Source organism: Ctenopharyngodon idella, chromosome 4 (genome assembly GCF_019924925.1).
Source record: "Ctenopharyngodon idella isolate HZGC_01 chromosome 4, HZGC01, whole genome shotgun sequence".
Lineage (NCBI taxonomy): Eukaryota > Metazoa > Chordata > Actinopteri > Cypriniformes > Xenocyprididae > Ctenopharyngodon > Ctenopharyngodon idella.
Window position 1 is genome coordinate 6,371,179 of NC_067223.1, and position 20,090 is coordinate 6,391,268.

Genomic DNA, 20,090 nt, shown 5'->3' on the forward strand with positions numbered 1-20,090 from the left:
TATGTCTGACAAAAATGAGCTTGGAGTTTATATTCAATATTTTTGAGTAGTTCTGAAAGGTCTGAAAACTAACAGGCAAATGTTACATATGTAATTGTACAAAATGTTTTGTTTTTTTTCCTCTTAATTGGCTGTTTGCAATTTTTGTAAAACCTACATTTGTTTCATAAATGTTTACATATATTTCCGTGTATATACAATGAAAATTAAAAGCAGGTAATGTATAGTTCTTTTAGTTTTATTACAATAAATTTGTTTACACACATTCATTATAAAATCACCTGTCTTTACATGATAGGATTTTCAAAAACAAAGTACATACATTAATATACATAATTCTAGTTTTTAATTATAGTCAGGTTAGTCTGTCCAAAACTCTCTACATAGGAAATTGGTTATGAATTGTTAAAACTACACAAAGTTTACATAAATAAATATATAAAGGTAACAAGTAACATAGGCACTGCAGCATATATACATTTTTGTTGGGATGGTATGGACTTCACAGGAAAAGAGCAGATTCATCAATCCGAAAAATATGATTAAAGCTAAATTAAACATTGAAACTCAGTTTAGTGATGAGAACAAAACTATAAATCTCTCATAATCACTAACGCATTACATTTACTATTTCCGCAATTCAGCTAGCTCGTAAAGTTTTTGATTGGTCCGTCTTGAATGTCGATTTCAGAAATCCATCCACAGCCCTGACAAACACATGTGTGCGTTTTAAAAACTAAATAATACGTTACAGTTTCCACATTTTTACATGATTTTCATTCCTTGTCCATACACGTCAAGAAGGAAACATTTGCAGGACCGTGGAGAATGTAAATCACCTGTGTAGACTTTGCCCCCTTGAGTAGGAACACGTGCTGCACATGACCATAACCCAGGGAAAAAGCAGGACCTGGTTTGTAAGGTAGGAACTCTCATCATTAAACGTTAATTATCTGTCTTGTTCAGCCAAATATTGTTTTAACCAATTACATTTGTAATGTCCAAAAATGTCCAATGTTTCTGCTCGCTCCGTGTGACAGTTTGTCCTGTCACTAAATCCCAAACAATATGAATTCATTTACTGTAATGCCACTAAATCACCAGTAAACATGGTAACAATGGCTGTATGCTGCTGTAAACTAAAATAGTGCGTTTTCTTTTCTTAAAGCAGCCTGAGTTTAGTGTCTGTCCAGTGGCCAGACTAAAATATAGGCCTATAATGTGCTGTGACAGTGGTGAAATGCATCTCTGCCCGTATTGTTTGGCTGCACTCATAAAACATTTACCACAACCCTTCCGGCATGATTTAAAGAGTATTTCAGCAGGGTTTTCTGTTCCTCACACAGTAATACTGTCTCTCCGAATGACTCCGTAGTTTATGCTTATATCCTGCAAACATCAGACACAAATAGATCAGCATGGATTATATAGAAGAACCTAGTAGACAGCAGATGGTTGTTGTAAATTAAATAAATATCACAATATTGAATCAAAATGAATCAAGTTATGTACCTTTTCTAATTCTCCATGATCTGGATGCTTCTCCAGAATGTGTAACATGGCATCATGTAGTGTGGGGTAAAAGATGGACGTCTTAATCTCGTCATCAAAAAATGTACATTGATGAAGTTTCTCCATGATGTACACTGTAACGAGAGCAGAATTGTCTTAATGAAGTGCTTTTGGGGCAAAATGGCTGGTAATAAGGAACATTTATAGGAGAGTGCTTTACCATCGCATGAAACTATGTAGACGTCCACTTCGATTCGTATAAACTCTTTTAGCGTCTATAAGAAAAACAACAGTACAGTTTGAGGTAAATAAGGAATTTCTGACCATCTTAAAGGAAACCAGGCCCAGTGAAAATAAACCGTATTCTATATCTCATAGTAAGCCATTTTACCGTCTTAAGACCCTTGAGTGCAGATATATCTAGGAATGAGACGGCAGAGAAGTCCAGGACCAAACTGTGCATGTTCACAGGAGGGACAGAGATGTTGGCAGGCAGTTCTGTGTTCCAGTTCACCTGGATTGGAAGGCCAGAGAAATCAGTGGGCTGGTCCAGACTCTCCATGCTGCTGTCATCCTCTGACGTGTCAGCTGATGGTTGTCTCACCTTAAGGCCTCCCTGGATCAGGAAGGATGTGAGAATTGTTACATTACACATTTCAAATCATGCAAGAGCACCTCCATTTTTCTGTTATTCGAGTGACTTCATTTAGTACAATTTTTTGTGGACTTGATCAGAACAAGAACAATAAAAGAATAATAGATTTAGAATAATACAAAAAGTTTGAGTATTTTAATTAACAAAAACTGTAAAAAAAAAAAAAAAAAAAAAAAAAAAAAAGTGTAACATATTCATAAAAATAACATTTAAAACATTTTTCAAGATCATTGGAAACATAAAAGCAAATGTGTAAAAATATTATACATAAATACATAATATAGGCTAAATAAATACATAAAACTGTATGGAAAGTGGGGTAGTGTCCCTCATAATAATCGGTCCTATTAATCCATTAAAATAAAATAAATAAATAATAATTTAAATAAAACCTAATGGGAAGTGGGATAGTGTCCATCATTATATCCTGTCCTGTTAATCCATTAAAATTAAATAAGTAAAATAAAATAAATATGTAATTATTTAAATAAATCCATATGGAAAGTGGGATAGTATCCTTTATTATTCTATCCTATTAATACGTTAAAATAAAATAAAATAATTATTTAAATAAAACCGTATGGGGAGTGGGATAGTGTCCCTCATTATCCTGTCCTATTCTTCCATTAAAATTACATAAATAAAATAAATAAATAATTATTTAAATCAAACAGTATGGGAAGTGGGACTGTATCCTTAATTATCCTGCCTATTAATCCGTTATAATAAAATAAATGATTATTTATTCAAATAAAACAGTATGGGGAGGGGGATAATGTCCTTCAAAATCCAATTAATCCATTATAAATAAATAAATAAAACAAAATGGGAGGTGGGATAGTGCCCTGCATTATCCAGTCTAACTAATCTATTATTAAATAAATGAAATTTACATTAAAAATATATATATTTTTAATGTCATGAGTATATACAAAACATCACTGATAAATCATAATAATGGTAAGGACGTACATCTGACACCTCCAGTTCCCCATTCTGCAACATTTTTCTGATCTTTCGCAGGGCTTTGTTCCTTTTCTTCAACACTCTTAGGGGACTAAAACCCACCTAGAAGAAAACAAATATTTAGCCCAGAGAAATAACACCCAGCTCTTTTTATACTAGGGATGCCCAATCCTGTTCCTGGAGATTTATTCCTTCCTGCAAATTTCAGCTCCAACACTGATCAAATACAACTGAACCAGCTAATTAAGGGCTGTGTTTGAAATCGCCCCCTCATTCACTATTCCCTACATTACTCCACTAATATAGTCCACTTGTAGGAGTGAATGAAAATGAGAGTGAATTCGTACACTGATTGCGCCGGAAGGGCTGTCGCTTTTGCGTATAGTTTGTGCTTGCCATGTAATAAATCATTTAAAACTTAGCAAACTGGCAGCTCCAGTAGTGATGAAAAGATTTATCTTAAACTAATTAGCATGGAAACTAGCATGTATAAACCTTTATCAAACAATTTAATAATCTGTCAGTTAAAAAGGAATTTATACCCTGTGGCCACATTGGACCAGTGGTTTGGAAAATGGATGGATGGATGATTGAGCTGCGGGCGCCATCTTCTGGTGAGATGCAGGAATTTATTCGGCGTGACCGTCACAGTGCATTATGGGTATTCTCTAGCCTTTGAGCGTACATTGGTTGTACACTCATTATTGTGTTTGGGATTGTGGGACTGAATGAGTGCACCAGATAACATCTACAATGGTTTCGGACACCATTACAAATGTCTGTCCCCTCAAACAGTGCCTTATTTAAGGGTATAGGGGGCGATTTCGGACACAGCCAAGGTCTTCAGGAGCACTTGGTAAATACAGACAGGTGTGTTGGATCAGGGTTGGATCTGAACTCTGCAGGATCTCCAGGAACAGGATTAGGCACTCCTGTTCTATACAAATCTTGAAAATAACAAGAAACGTACTGCTTGAACCAATTTGTCTCTGAAGAAATCAATGTTAGCAAAGAAGATAGGTGAGGGGATTTTGAATATTTTAACTCCGTCAGGTTCGGAAATCTGAAATGGAATAATATCACATTAAAACAACATTTTGGTATTTGTAAAAGAAATAAGAATCTAGAGGAAGGGCAAGATCAGCACTCACAGAGATGTAGTCTTTGCGATCCCTGTAGATGTCAGTTCCTGTAATATTGGCCAGGACGGAACAGCGTGGGCTGCAGCATACAAAATATTATCATGCAATGTCAGTAAAAATTCAGTAAAATGATATTTTGGCATTTGAAGGTATCATGAATCCACTCTCACAATTGAGTCCTGCAGACCACAGTGAACAATTCCGCCCCAAGACCTACAGCCAACCCCAGATCCAACCCCAAAAAAAGAGAGGCCAGGAAGGTCACCACCCAGGTCACCTGTGAGAAACAGAGACGCATGGGCTTGACATTTTGATCTGGACCAAACTCAATTTTGTTTTTGCTGTAAAGTGTTTTCAGTTTAGATCATATGCTTAAGTATATGCTTAGACTTTAGATTTTATTAAAATAAAAGCTGCTAGAGGATTAGATAATCAGAGATAATTTCAAAAATAATGAAAAGAGAAACTCACCAAATCAGACCGGTCATTCTTCCATAAGAACGGCAGCTCTCCAAACTGCATTAGCATGCCTTTCAGATTAACAATGACCAGAGCACCTAGAACAGACTGAAAAGAAAAGCATAAAGGTCATTAGACTGACTCCTGCATCTACAGTCAATAGTTTATTTGACTAAAAGGGCTTTATAGAGAGTTTAAACTGTGAGATTAGCTCTAAATCATTTCATGCAGTTTGTATTCTGTATATAAAAACATAAAAAAAAAATCTCACCCTGGGCAACGGCTCAAGTAAAAATCCCACTGCGACAATCACAATCAGTACCATCATGGCTGAAAGAACTCCAGCTATCTAAAAATTTTATTAAACAAACATTAATTATCCATTCTTTGTATTCTTGTAGTCAGCATGGTTTCAGATCAAGGAATAGCATGAGAGTTTTACCTGCGTTTTCCCTCCAGTGCTCTCTTGTATAGCCGTCCTAGAAAGTGCTGTGCTGGCGGCAAATGACCGGAAAGATGCCCCAAAAATGTTGCTTACCCCGAATGCAATGAGCTCCTGTTACATATATATGAGCGTATAAAAAGGTGTTCATGTTTTTTGCAAAAATAACAAATTCAGCAGTTTAGAATTTGCATTGTTTGCAGTGAATAGAGCTTCAGCTGACCTGGTTCCCATCAATCGTGTAGTCGTGTTTGACGGAGTAGACTTTAGCTACTGAGAAAGCCACAGCAAATCCTACTATGGCCATAGGGAAGGCCTCCACTGCACTCTCTTCAATGACTTCCAGGTTTGGAGCAACCGGTGATTCATATCTAAGAAAGAGAGATGTTACTAGATGTTTATTTCCATCTGGGAAACGGCTTAATATATAATATAATATAATATAATATAAGCTCCAGCATCCCTGCAACCCTACACAAGCATTTTGGAAAAATGTATAATATAATATAATATAATATAATATTAGTAAGCAATGAAGTACGAGAGGCTGTGCTGTAGAAGCGGAGCAGAGTGCCTGCAACCCCTTCAGCCGTGACTTATTCACGATACAGCACTAGCTTCGAGTACCTTATTGCTTTTATAAAACGGTTACCACACAATACAAATATTAAAGCCAAAAATACGTATCAATGCAACTTTCATGAAGTAAACTCTCACTAAAACCTTCCTTCCGCCGGAAAAAATAGACCCTGACCGTGAACAACAACGGAAGTTACATTACGGCATTAGATGGCGGCAAAGACAGTCTTTATGAGTGTGTCAGTCAGTAGCGAAGACTTTTACATTGAAAAGACTGAATTGTTGTGAACATAGAACAAGACGCAACTGACAAATGCTTTGATTAGCGACTGTCAGTCACGGGAAAACCCCTTAACTGTTAAAAGGACAAGATAATACATTGGACATTTAAACAGATTTTTTATTATGAACATAGGACTGACCTGAAGGAAAATGCTAAATCTGAATGCAACTCACTCACTAGATCTTTTTCTCACGATACTCTTCTACATAATACAGTAAACATCAATGAACAATATCAATTGAGAACATACAGTTTACGTTGCTAAGAGTGGTTGCTAAGGGTGTTGTGTAGTGATACACAGAACCGTTGGGTGAAGCGATCATAGCCGTGTTTTATCATGAACAAAACACAGCTTTTGACCAGTCTGAATCAAGGACAGGAACTAACCATTTTATAATATAATAAAAAAAATTGATATTGTTTTTCATCTAAATGTTTTTAACCCTAAATCTTTTTTATAAGCTAAACATATGAAGTCTTTGCTTAATTTATAACAATCACTTATATGCACAATATACTGTATCTGTTCCCATTAAAAATGCACATTAAATCTAGTCACTTTTTATGTTGTTAATATTGTAGATTACATATTGTTCGATTCTCACCCATTCACCATCTCCCCAACCACGACCACATCAAATCGCTCCTCGAAGTTGAATGCATAAGAGACTCCACAAGCGATAACAGTCTGTTGGGTAGATTTGCATTATGTTTGATAGATTGTATAATGGGTAGATTTACATAAAGTTTGATAGAAGTGATATATTTTGTCTTGGTGTGGTAATTATACCTACCATGATGACTTCTATAGGTATTGGCACAGGCAGTTTTGACTTGAATCTGTCATTGATCTCCTTCACAATAAGCACCAGTGCCATGATCACAATAGATGTCACCAGGTCGGCCACATTCGTGTTAGTGATTCGACTAAAAACTTCCACCAAAGTCTGAAATCAAAGACCAAATGTTTGATATATCCACCAAAAAGTCACATGGAGCTACAGTATGTGATGATAAAATGTCTACATTGCTGGTGCATTAAAAGGGAAGAACTTTAACTCACATATATAATGGCGAGTGGCCCGTTTATACCAGGAAAGTCCAGTCCCAACACAAACCTGAGCTGGGATACCAAAATGTGAACAGCAGCTGCAGTGGTGAATCCTGACACTAGAGTATCTGACAGATACATGACAATGAAGCCCACCTGCAGCAGCCCCATTATGAGCTGAAAAATAAGAAAATAGAGAATTCCATATATATACTGTATGTATGTATGTATGTATATATGTATATATATATATATATATATATATATATATAGTGAAATGCGACTTGTCTTTTCAAGTATTTACCTGAAATGCGCCCATGACAAAAGTAACCGAGGAAGCAACTAAAACTCTCTGCTGTTCCATGCTCAATCCTTCAAATCCAGTGATGTTAGCTGAGGGTCCCTCATCAGGCACCAGTCGTGTGACAACAGCCCCCACCATTAGACTCAGAATAGGAAAAGCCCCTAAAACACAGTCCAATTAGAAAGTGCAAATTCAATCACTGTCCAGACCTTCACTTCTAATTCATTAGTCTCCTGTGATGTTGTGTACACATATACAGTTGCAAGAAAAAGTATGTGAACCACTTGCAGAATCTGTGAAAATGTTAATAATTTAAAAAAATAGCTGAATTTATTAAAATAACCCCATTCATAAGTATGTGAACCATTGATTCTTAATACTGTGTGTGGTTACCTGAAAGATCTACGACTGTTTGTTTGTTTTGTGATAATTGTTCATGAGTCACTTGTTTGTTCTGAGCAGTTAAACTGAGCTCTGTTCTTCAGAAAAATCCTCCAGGTCCTGCAGATTCTTCAGTTTTCCAGCATTTTTTGCATATTTGAACCCTTTACAGCAGTGACTGAATGATTTTGAGATCCGTCTTTTCACACTGAGGACAATTGAGGGACTCAAACACAACTTTTAAAAAAGGTTCAAACATTCACTGATGCTCCAGAAGAAAAACATGATGCATTAATAGATGGGGGGGTGAAAACATTTGGAATTTGAAGATCAAGGTAAATTATATTTAATTTGTCTTCCGGGAAACATGCAAGTATTTTCTGTTGTTTCCGAAGGGCAGTACTAAATGGAAAAAAATAAGAAAAATTTGGACCTCTTCATCCTGTTCAAAAGTTTTCACCCCCCGACTCTTAATGCATCATGTTTCCTTCTGGAGCACCAGTGAATGTTTGAACCTTTTTTAATAGTTGTGTTTGAGCCCCTTAGTTGTCCTCAGTGTGAAAAGATGCATCTAAAAATCATTCAGTCACTGTTGTAAAGGGTTCAAATATGCAAAAGATGCTGGAAAACTGAAGAATCTGCAGGACCTGGAGATTTTTTCTGAAGAACAGAGCTCAGTTTAACTGCTCAAAGCAAACAAGAGACTCATGAACAACCATCACAAAACAAAAAAACAGTCGTAGATCATCCAGGTAACTACACACAGTATTAAGAATCAATGGTTCACAAACTTTTGAACTGGGTCATTTTAATAAATACAGCTATTTTTTTGTCTTATGGATTATATGTAAACATCTTTTATGTAAAATATCTTACTCAAGACAGTACTAAATAAAAAATAACATGCATTTTGTATGATCTTTCTTATTTTGTTAAAATCTTGCACATTTTCACAGATTCTGCAAGTAGTTCACATACTTTTTCTTGCAACTGTATCATGTAAACGCAATTGACAATATATCACGCACCTACTGACAGGTGTCTGGAAGTGCCCAAAAAGAAGTAGACTATTGCAGGGAAGAATGCCGTGTACAGTCCATATCCCGGTGGTAAGGAGGCCAGCAAGGAAAATGCAAGTCCTGATAGAAAATAATGGTGTAATAAGAAGTTTTATGAAGTCTTCAGAAATGATTTTAGCCAATCTATGTTAGGAAAAAAAAAAATGCAATACCCTGTAGCACTGCCACTAGTCCAGTGCTGATGCCTGAAACAATGTCACCCAGCAGCCATTCTTTGATGTTGTAGTTCTTCATCCATCCAATGATTGGAAGAAAGGAAAGAGCTGCATTCTTTGCACGATTCGTATCACAACTACAATAAAAACACAATTTGCTAAATCTTCCTGTTGCATCATTTAAACCCATATGTTTAGATCTATATGTTACCTCAATAACATCTTCAAATGTGCTTGTAATAAGATACCATATTTCAGTTTATTATAAATGCGTTATTGAAGACAGAAGGCGGACATATTCTTACATGAAATAGTCTTTCAGATGGTGCCGTAGAGTTTTGCGTTTCCTGTTGATCCTCTCGTGTTGCTCTGCAAAGGAATCCTCTGAAAACAGAGGCCTGACCACCACATACTGTCTGCCGAAGGGCTGCATCCTGATTAGTTGGTTTTCAGATGCATCTCGAGTGCTTTATATTGTCTGGTTTGTTTGTAAGGGAGCCATCATTAGTCTTATCACAGGCTATTATGGGCTGTCTTTTGCAGGCATTAATCATTGATGGAACAATGTGTTTTTTTTAAGTCATTCTTCCTTATTTACATGATTTCTCAAGACGGAAACATAAAAATAGAGCTGCTGAAAAAACTATCTGAACCCACGTGGATTATGATTTTATGAATTACTGCATGGAAGTACAGTGATTAGCTTCCTCCATTTAGACTAATGAACATCACAGAGATACTTTTGTAATCCGTTCAAGCTTTTTGCAAATGAACAATACTGATATTCTCTTTTGTTTGAGGAATGGTTCATATCCAGCAATGCTTCTTGTGAATGGTAAACTCAAAATTTGTGTTTTTCATATAGAGCGGAGTGACTCTAACCTACACTTGCAATCTCGTCTCATTGTTTGGACTCCAGGTTTGCAGATTCGTCTCTTCACACCAACTTGTTAGCTTAGGGGTTCACATACTTTTTCCACTTTGCACTGTAAATGTTTGCTCAATGACGTAATGCAGGCATTGAAACGTGCCATTGTTTGTGTGTTGTGTTTATGCAGACTGCTTATTGTTATGACCTTAATTGAGAATCAAAAAAAATTTTATGATCAGTTTATGTATAAAACAATAGGAAGTCCAAAAGTTCACATACTTTTTTTTATGCTATCGTATTTCCTTTTGCCAGGATTTGTAATTACTCATACTGTTTAAATACTCGATATCAAGTTTTGGCTGTTTACTGAGTCACGTGGTTGTCGATTGCATGTATATACAGTATTGTGCGATATGACTCTGCAACTTCCATTTTGTAAAATGTGAGTTAACCAAACAGAACTTGTTCCTGGTTGAAGATTCTTTGTTTGTCCAGGAACCACCTTACAATCACACAATTATAATTCCTTAACCATATTCCTAACCTACACCTGAAATCAGAGAGACATTATTTGGCTATCATGTTGTTCAGCCAAACCCAAACTCTACACCATAATCCTAACTCTAAGATCTGATTGTTAATATGAATGTTGTTCCATACCAGGAAGCATGTTACTACCTAAATCACATTAAGTAATCTATTTTTACAGCACATGTTTCTTTTTTTTGTTTTTATGCAACATATAATATAATTCGATGCAAGTTAAAGTCCTTTATGGCCCAATTCCAGGAAAGAGTGCTGTTTGCTGCCTCATTACTTACAACTGGAATTAATAGTACTGAACACATTAATTGACAGACTAGAAATGTATCTTGTGTTTTTCTATCAACTCATTTGTATAGAACATACCTGTCTGAGTGCCATAAATAATCCTTTTCCACAGATTACATGCCTGTAACTCTAGAGTTATGTTTTATGCAAAGATACATTTCTAGTTTAAACATTATTTATTTTTCAGACATTCCTCTTTAAATGCAATAAGTATCAGCTGTGTGCAAAGTGAACCACATTTGGTTTTCGATCACTGAAAATTGGTCAAATTCAACTATTTGAACATGGAGCTGCTTTGAGATCCCCATATCTATGGGACTGAACTATATAGCGCCTTGAAAATTAAGATGTCAAAAGGAAATTTTAATAAGAATGAGAATCTAGAAGGATATTAAGATATCTTAATTACTTTTAAAGTTACTCGGACAAGTATGTTCTATGCAACTGAGTTGATAGAAAAACACGAGATACATTTCTAGTTTCAACATTATTTGTTCTTCAGATATTCCTCTTTAAAAGAAAAAAAGCCTCAGCTGTATGCAAAGTGACCCACATTTGGTTTTTGACCACTGAAAATGTGTACAATTGACCAATTTACTCATGGAGCCGCATTAAGATCTCCATATGTCTGCGATTGAACCATTGAGGGCCTTTAAAATGAAGATACCAAAAGGAAAGTTAGTTAAGAACCAGAATCCAAAAGGATATTAAGATATCTTTAATACTTCTTGAGTTACAGGCATGCAAACTTGAGGCAAAAAAAAAACACAAGGTGTGCTTTTTGCCATTTTTGAACTGTCACTCTTTTTGGCTACTTTGTACTTTGACTGAGTATCAAGGATATTAGCAACTTTTACTCTCTACTTGACTACATATTTGAATAAGTATATGTACTCTTTACTCCAATATATTTTGTAATGAGTAATGCAATTACACATTTTTGCATGGCACCTAACTTTTTCTGCAGCAGTTTCTGTTACAAAAGCGATATCGCCATCTACAGGGCATTAAAGGTACTATATCTTGTGCTTTTTGCCCTTACTCACAGAACTTATCAACAAGGCTACTTTACACAAATGTGAGTGCATTAGCAGGTAGCTGATGAATCGCAGGTGTTTCATATATGAGATGAGGACATGGCTGCAGTCGAGGACGAACCAGCACATCCATTGCAAGTAGGCTTTGACAATTTAATTTTACTTATTATTATTGAGATTTGGATGTATTCCTTCCGACTCTGATGAACCCAAGGTGCTACAAGTAATTTGTCACTGCTATGCTGCAATAAACTTCTTCATCGAGATCTTCAACGTCCTCATCATTTTTTTTCTTACATTGGTGAGCCACCCAGCGAGGGATTTCCGAAAAAAGTGGGGAAAGGTAAGCTGTTTTCTTTCTTTTATGCTGGTTTTTGTCAGGGAACCCTCTCGTTTAAAAAATCTAGAAAGGACAGAAGAGAATTTGGTTTATTCATTTCTTAAGCCTGTTCTGTACAATTTTGTTTAAGATTCTAACAGAACTAAATCAGCCACATGCAGTGTGTGGGTAGAGTTGTATTGGAATTGTTGTTTCTAAAGTAATTGAAACAAAGTGGTAAGTTTCTAACGTAACTGAAACTGAGTGTATTGTTGTTTTAATTCTGTAACTGAATTCACCCAATGCAGTGTGGTCACAGAATTTACAAAACGGTTATTTCTAACCGTTATTTGAAAGAATAACTGAAGTGCACTGTAGTGTAGCGAGTCTGATGCATAGCGACTGAAATTTAAAACAATAACCCGAAGCAGTGTGGTTTTGGCAATGTTTTAAATTTCATAAACTGTTAAGTCTAAAGTACTGTGGCTAGGTACAGTTGTGGTCAGAATTATTGGCACCCTTGGTAAATATGATCAAAGATGACTGTAAAAATAAATCTGCATTTTTTTATCCTTTTGATCTTTAATTCATAAAATTAGCAAAAAAATTAACCTTTCATTGAAGGAAAAGAATTGAAAGTGGGGGGAAAATCACATTATAAAATAAATGTTTTTTTTTTCCAAAACACGTTGGCCACAATTATTGGCACCCCTAGAATTTTTTATGAGTAAAATATCTCTGAAGTATATTCCCATTCATGTTTACATTTTTTTTTTTTTTTTTTTTTTTTTTTTTAAGCACACCAGGTGATCATGAACATGAAATTGTGCAGCCATGACTTCCTGTTCCACAGGATTATAAACATGAGGAAACACAAAGGCCAAATTCCTTTAATCATTCATCTCAATGAGTAAAACCAAAGAATATAGTTCTGATGTGCAGGAAATGATTGTTGAGCTTCACAAAATAGAAAGTGTCTGTAAGAAAATAGCTGAAGCATTGAAAATCCCCATTTCCATCATCAGGGCAATAATTAAGAAGTTCCAATCAACTAAAGATGTTACAAATCTGCCTGGAAGAGGACGTGTGTCTAAATCATCCTAATGCGCGGTGAGGAGGAAAGTTTGAGTGGCCAAAGACTCTCCAAGTATCACAGCTGAAGAATTGCAGAGATTAGTTGAGTCTTGAGTCTCAGAAAGCCTAAAAATTATCAAACAGCACCTACATCCACACAAGTTGTTCAGGAGGGTTTCAAGAAAAATCCTCTGCTCTCATCCAGAAATAATCTCCAGCATATTCAGTTGTCAGACAAGACTGGAACTTCAAACGGGACCAGCTTCTATGGTCAGATGAAACTAAAAAAAGAGCTTTTTTGGCAGCAAACCCACCAGATGGGTTTGGTGCACACATGGATAAAAAGTACCCCATGTCCACAGTTAAATATACTGCTGGATCTTTAATGTTGTGGGCCTGTTTTTCTGCTGGAGGTCCTGGACATCTTGTTCAGATACATGGTATCATGGATTCTATCAAATACCAACAGATAAAAAAATCAAAACCTGATTGCTTCTGCTAGAAATCTAATAATGGGCCGTGGTTGGATCTTCCATCAGGACAATGATCCAAATCAACCATCAAAACCAACACAAAAATGTGTCACTGAGCACAAAATGAAGCTTCTGCCATGGCCATCCCAGTCCCCTGACCTGAACCCTGAAGAAAATGAGTGGAGTGAACTGAAGAGAAGAAGCACCAGCATGGAGCTGGGAATCTGAAGGATCTGGAGAGATTCTGTATGAAGGAATGGTCTCTGATCTCGTGTCAGTTGTTCTTCAAACTCATCAGGCATTATACAGGTGCTGGTCATATAATTAGAATATCATCAAAAAGTTGATTTATTTCACTAATTCCATTCAAAAAGTGAAACTTGTATATTATATTCATTCATTACACACAGACTGATATATTTCAAATGTTTATTTCTTTTAATTTTGATGATTATAACTGACAACTAAGGAAAATCCCAAATTCAGTATCTCAGAAAATTAGAATATTGTGAAAAGGTTCAATATTGAAGACACCTGGTGCCACACTCTAATCAGCTAATTAACTCAAAACACCTGCAAAGACCTTTAAATGGTCTCTCAGTCTAGTTCTGTAGGCTACAAAATCATGGGGAAGACTGCTGACTCGACAGTTGTCCAAAAGACGACCATTGACACCTTGCACAAGGAGGGCAAGATACAAAAGGTCATTGCAAAAGAGGCTGGCTGTTCACAGAGCTCTGTGTCCAAGCACATTAATAGAGAGGCGAAGGGAAGGAAAAGATGTGGTAGAAAAAAAGTGTTCAAGCAATAGGGATAACCGCACCCTGGAGAGGATTGTGAAACAAAACCCATTCAAAAATGTGGGCGAGATTCACAAAGAGTGGACTGCAGCTGGAGTCAGTGCTTCAAGAACCACTACGCACAGACGTATGCAAGACATGGGTTTCAGCTGTCGCATTCCTTCAACTCTTGAACAACAGACAGCGTCAGAAGCGTCTCGCCTGGGCTAAAGACAAAAAGGACTGGACTGCTGCTGAGTGGTTCAAAGTTATGTTCTCTGATGAAAGTAAATTTTGCATTTCCTTTGGAAATCAGGGTCCCAGAGTCTGGAGGAAGAGAGGAGAGGCACAGAATCCATGTTGCTTGAGGTCCAGTGTAAAGTTTCCACAGTCAGTGATGGTTTGGGGTGCCATGTCATCTGCTGGTGTTGGTCCACTGTGTTTTCTGAGGTCCAAGGTCAACGCAGCCGTATACCAGGAAGTTTTAGAGCACTTCATGCTTCCTGCTGCTGACCAACTTTATGGAGATGCAGATTTCATTTTCCAACAGGACTTGGCACCTGCACACAGTGCCAAAGCTACCAGTACCTGGTTTAAGGACCATGGTATCCCTGTTCTTAATTGGCCAGCAAACTCGCCTGACCTTAACCCCATAGAAAATCTATGGGGTATTGTGAAGAGGAAGATGCGATATGCCAGACCCAACAATGCAGAAGAGCTGAAGGCCACTATCAGAGCAACCTGGGCTCTTATAACACCTGAGCAGTGCCACAGACTGATCGACTCCATGCCACGCCGCATTGCTGCAGTAATTCAGGCAAAAGGAGCCCCAACTAAGTATTGAGTGCTGTACATGCTCATACTTTTCATGTTCATACTTTTCAGTTGGCCAAGATTTCTAAAAATCCTTTCTTTGTATTGGTCTTAAGTAATATTCTAATTTTCTGAGATACTGAATTTGGGATTTTCCTTAGTTGTCAGTTATAATCATCAAAATTAAAAGAAATAAACATTTGAAATATATCAGTCTGTGTGTAATGAATGAATATAATATACAAGTTTCACTTTTTGAATGGAATTAGTGAAATAAATCAACTTTTTGATGATATTCTAATTATATGACCAGCACCTGTAGGTGAAGACTCAGAGCTGTTATCTTGGCAAAAGGAGGTTGCAAAAAGTATTGAATAAAAGGGTGCCAATAATTGTGGCCAACGTGTTTTGGAGAAAAACATTTATTTCATTTCATAATGTGATATATATATATATATATTTTTTTTTTCCCCACTTTCAATTCTTTTCCTTCAATGAAAGGTTAGATTTTTGCTAATTTTATGAATTAAAGATCAAAAGGATAAACAATGCAGATTTATTTTTACAGTCATCTTTGATCATATTTACCAAGGGTGCCAATAATTCTGACCATCACTGTATGTGGTTTTGTCCAACTTACTGTGACAATGTTAAATTTGTAACTATTTAGAGTAGTGAGATTTAAGGTCCGATTGAGTTCATTTGCATATGAATTAGATTAACGGTTATCTTAAAGCAACTAGATAAAGTATAGTCATTGAAACAAGACATTGTGAACAGTTGTTGAATTATCACAGTTCAATAAGATTTCAGAAATGGAAGAAATTATCATTAAATACATTGCTAAGCATGGTTCACCTGGAATGTTTGACGGGATAGAGAAGGCAGATGACCCTTACAATTGGGCTATGGCTCAATTCAAAAATTCCCCCAAAATGCCTAAGAACAAAGAAGCAAAAATTGCTAATGCACTTCAAGCAGTTTTTGTTTCATACAAAGTAACTAGGAAGAAAGTAGATGAATTAAAAGCTGAAAATGAGCGACTCGGTGTTGGGGTAATTTCTACAAAAAATTACCTGACTAGTGAAACGATATGGAAAGAAGAAAAGATCAGAATACGGAATAAGATTGCATTTCTTAGAACTAACAATGACATGCTTAAATCATCTGTGGAAACATTGGCCAACAATTTGGAGGAAACAAAGGCAGCTTGTGAGTTTATGATCAAGAATGGCATAACTGAGAAAAACACCAGGAAGACATTGTTAGGTGTCACATTGCGTAACCCAGTTCCAGAAATGCCAGATTTGCAGGAACATGACTCTGAGGGTTGGGAAAGAGATTCTCAGTCCTTTAGTAGTCAAGACTCTGACTGTACAGTTAGATTTCCCATGGCACCAGTTCATGCTACTACAACTGTGTGTGCTAGTGAAGGAAGGGAAGAGCAAATTATCTCTACCATGGTCAGAAGTTTTAATCCAACTGAACTAGAAACTGTAATCGAGAATATTGGGAAATTTGATCCTGCTAAACAAGATCCAATAGATTGTCTGAAAAACTTGGAGGAATATGCTGAGATTTACAAATGGTGATGTTAAGAATGTGCTTGCCTGACACTTTGTTTGGAGCTTTAACTCAGAAAGTAAAGGACAGAACTGCAAATAAGTCAGAGAGGAAACAGGCACTGCTTGAGGTCTTAAGCCCGAAACACACCAAGCCAACGCAGATGAACTAGTAGCGGCGAAAGCAGACTGCGGGGTTGGCTCAAGTCGGCAGCGTCTGGGTCCAAAGTTGCCCTGACGCACCAAATCAACGCTCGACACCCTGACGGCCAAGTAGCACGTCCGTTCTGCGCCTGCGTAAGAAGAAATGTCTTTCCTTACCAGCAGGTGGCAGTAGCTGAACAGCCAATCAGGGGTGCGTTTCCCGAAAGCATCGTTAGTCAACTATGGTCGTAAGTCTCATTGAACTCTATTGGTAACGACAGAACTTGGGAAACGCACCCCAGAATGATCAGATGGCCTGGCTGACCGACAAGCTCCGACGCCGATTCAACATGTCGAATCGGCCGAAAAAAAGGCGACGAGGACCAACTTCAGCCGATGGTGCGGAACACACTGAGAAAACTTAGTCGGCCGACCGTCGGCTTAGTGTGTTCCGGGCTTTTGGTGTGATGTCCGTTATTGGGATAAAATATCAGCAGCGTTTTCAGAACGATTATTGGAGACATTTAAAAACGTTCAGTGGCAATCCTGACATTACTAAAAATGATGTCTGTTTCAAGTCTGCCTTGATTAACAAATGTGACCACTCATTCGTTCTGCTGTGTCAATGTTAGTGACACCTCTCTCTGAATATAATGACATTATTGGTAAAATGACACAGTTTTACAACAATAATGCTAATGCAAATAGTCAAATGAAAGATGCCAAATCTAGACATCCAGTTGCTGCCTTTGGCCGAGAATGTTCTAGATTATGTGATGGTTTCCATCATAGAACAAGGAGATTTGCAAGAGTAAATTTAGAAGGTGTTATTCTTTGCTATGCATGTGGAAAAGCTGGTCACATTGCTAGACATTGTCAAGACAATGTGAGGCCTCTTCAAAGCTTTGTCTGTCATGCATGTGAAAGGGATGGTCACATTGCAAGGCATTGTTTGGAGAAAAGAAGGGAAGATCAGGAAGATGTTTGTTTTGCATGTAGTAAGATAGGACACCAGGCAAGGCAGTGTCACTTTTCACATGAATGATAGATGGGCTATCGCAATTTGCTTAAGAAAATAGGCAGTTTAGAAACCCAGTTAGGAAATGAAGAAGCCATTTACACACCTTCATTTTGATTCTTGTTTCAGATATAAGCATTGAGATGTTTGTCTGGAATGGGTAACCTCCTAGAGAAAGATGATCTGGCCGTTTGAGGAACGAGAAGGTCAGTTGAACCAGTGGAGCCATGGGACATTCTCAAGAAAAAGAACAGTGATCCTTGATCTAGAAACCCAGAGATTTCCAGACCTGGAAGATCCAGAACCCCAGGCCTAAAAGATCTAGAAACCCTGAGACCCACCATGGGATGGATGAAACTGATGGAGTGACACAGACTCAAACAACAACAGTGACTGCTTCTTCTAGAAGGACTTAGGGTCCAGGTGGAAAAGAATGGACAATAAGAAGAGAAACAAGAGGAGATCAAACCATTTCAGAGACTACGGACAGACGTCTTTCCACCTAGATGGAAAACAAGTGGGGAAAAAGGACATACCTTCACTAAGAAATGCACAAATACACAGACTCACTGCACATTAAGAGATAAATATATGCATACTAATTCGCATTAGAAATGTTATTGTCTATTGGAAGCACACATGTGGATAAAGGATGTCCACACTGAGAAAATGGACATGATACACATGACAAAATGAAAAAGCGCGCACACACAGACACACACACATTAACTAAACTAAACAATATGCTAATATCACTGAGACAACAGAATGAAAGCCACATTATGAAAGCCGAACAAGGCCTTGAAGAAAAAGACAAGATTTTCTTAAAACAAATGCATGTTGGAGACTTAGCTATTGCCTATTCTGGTTTAATTTGGGATGTAACCTTTAAAACAGCTGAATGCGTATGTATCTTCCTTAATAATAATAATAATAATAATAATAATAATAATAATAATAATATATTTAAATGTCAAATTGCAGATAACTTAATAATTACATTAGGACACTGATGTGATGACCCAATGACGGGTAAGATTCTCCGGTGGCCAGCGGAGGACAACCTAAGGCAGGGCTTCACCGCCACTGGGCACCTGCCCAATAGGGAAGGGAGGTGTAATCTGTGAAAAGGGAGTGGATATGATGCTTCTTTTGGGCCAAGAGAATCAAAGGGGGGACTGTAAGAAATTGTAGTCTGTCCCGACCCAGATTCCACTCCAAAGTATATTTTAGAATGAGCTCATCCCCAAAATGGCTTAATTATCATAGAGAAGAAGAAAATCAACTGTTATATTGTTTATGTACCATTTGGGTTGATCACATCCTGAGCAAATGGTCATTAATTGTAGAATGGGAACGGGTATGGGACCCAGAGAACCCTCTCAGATAATGAGGTGTCACAACTTCATTAACATACAGACCACAGCTGTTACAACAGGAGCAGTTTCATTTACCTTAAGAGTGGTAAACTGTAACAGGATAAAAGATTTGAGATTTGGATGTTCTGGGTTCATTCCGACTCTGATGAATCCAAGGTGCTACATGTATTTTGTCACTGCTACGCTGCAATAAACTTCAAGATTTTCAACGTCCTCATCATTTTTTCTTACAAGACCTTTTGAAAGATTTTGGTTTGCCTATGCCCTTTTCGAGCTCTCCTCACAAATCAACTGTTTCTTGTTTTTCACTGGCATGTCTCTTAGGTGTTGAGGACTAGTGCATCTTTGAGCCTACATACAGTATGAGTAAAATACTTAAGTACTGTTAAAATCAGTTACTCTTAGGCCTTAGTTTAATTTGGACATTTAAGTGTCTTTTATAAACGTACCTTAGAAAAAACATTATTGGTTTGCGTCTTGAGACAAAACAATGACACTGACATATTTTAAGATATGTCAGTGCAAATTGCTTTCAGTTAAAATAGCTCAAACATGCATTTTAGTCTGGGACTAGACCTTGTCTGTGACTTTTAATCAAGTGATATTGGAGCTGGTGACTTGTAACTTGTAATGGAGTCATTTTTGCTGTAAGATATGTCTACTTTTCAGGTACTTTATACACCTCTGTATTTGAGATTAAAATGGGCTTAGTCTTTAATTTAAAAAGAATAACAAATATTTTAAAAATATAATTAATAATAATAATATATAATATATATGAA

The 20,090-nt window shown here is 36.9% G+C and overlaps 1 protein-coding gene and 1 long non-coding RNA gene across 3 annotated transcripts; one reads left to right on the forward strand and one right to left on the reverse strand.

The window, feature by feature from the left end:
* Window positions 1-39: 39 nt before the first annotated feature.
* slc26a3.1 (solute carrier family 26 member 3) lies at window positions 40-9,527 on the reverse strand. The gene is made up of 19 exons (XM_051892170.1): window positions 9,314-9,527; window positions 9,006-9,145; window positions 8,803-8,913; window positions 7,394-7,554; window positions 7,102-7,266; window positions 6,833-6,985; window positions 6,644-6,726; window positions 5,400-5,547; window positions 5,177-5,290; window positions 5,006-5,083; window positions 4,747-4,842; window positions 4,446-4,552; window positions 4,285-4,354; window positions 4,104-4,196; window positions 3,140-3,235; window positions 1,904-2,128; window positions 1,733-1,787; window positions 1,513-1,646; window positions 40-1,389 (listed from the first exon to the last, which is right to left on the reverse strand). The coding sequence occupies exons 1-19, from the start codon at window positions 9,439-9,441 to the stop codon at window positions 1,339-1,341; spliced, it is 2,208 nt and encodes a 735-aa protein (XP_051748130.1). The 5' UTR covers window positions 9,442-9,527; the 3' UTR covers window positions 40-1,338.
* Window positions 2,009-18,534, forward strand: LOC127511389 (uncharacterized). Of its 2 annotated transcripts, none has more exons than XR_007930023.1 (3): window positions 2,009-2,144; window positions 11,759-12,090; window positions 18,059-18,534. It is a non-coding gene; the product is annotated as an uncharacterized LOC127511389 (long non-coding RNA). The 2 variants fall into 2 exon arrangements; XR_007930022.1 differs by lacking the exon at window positions 2,009-2,144 and adding an exon at window positions 9,660-9,927.
* Window positions 18,535-20,090: the final 1,556 nt, after the last annotated feature.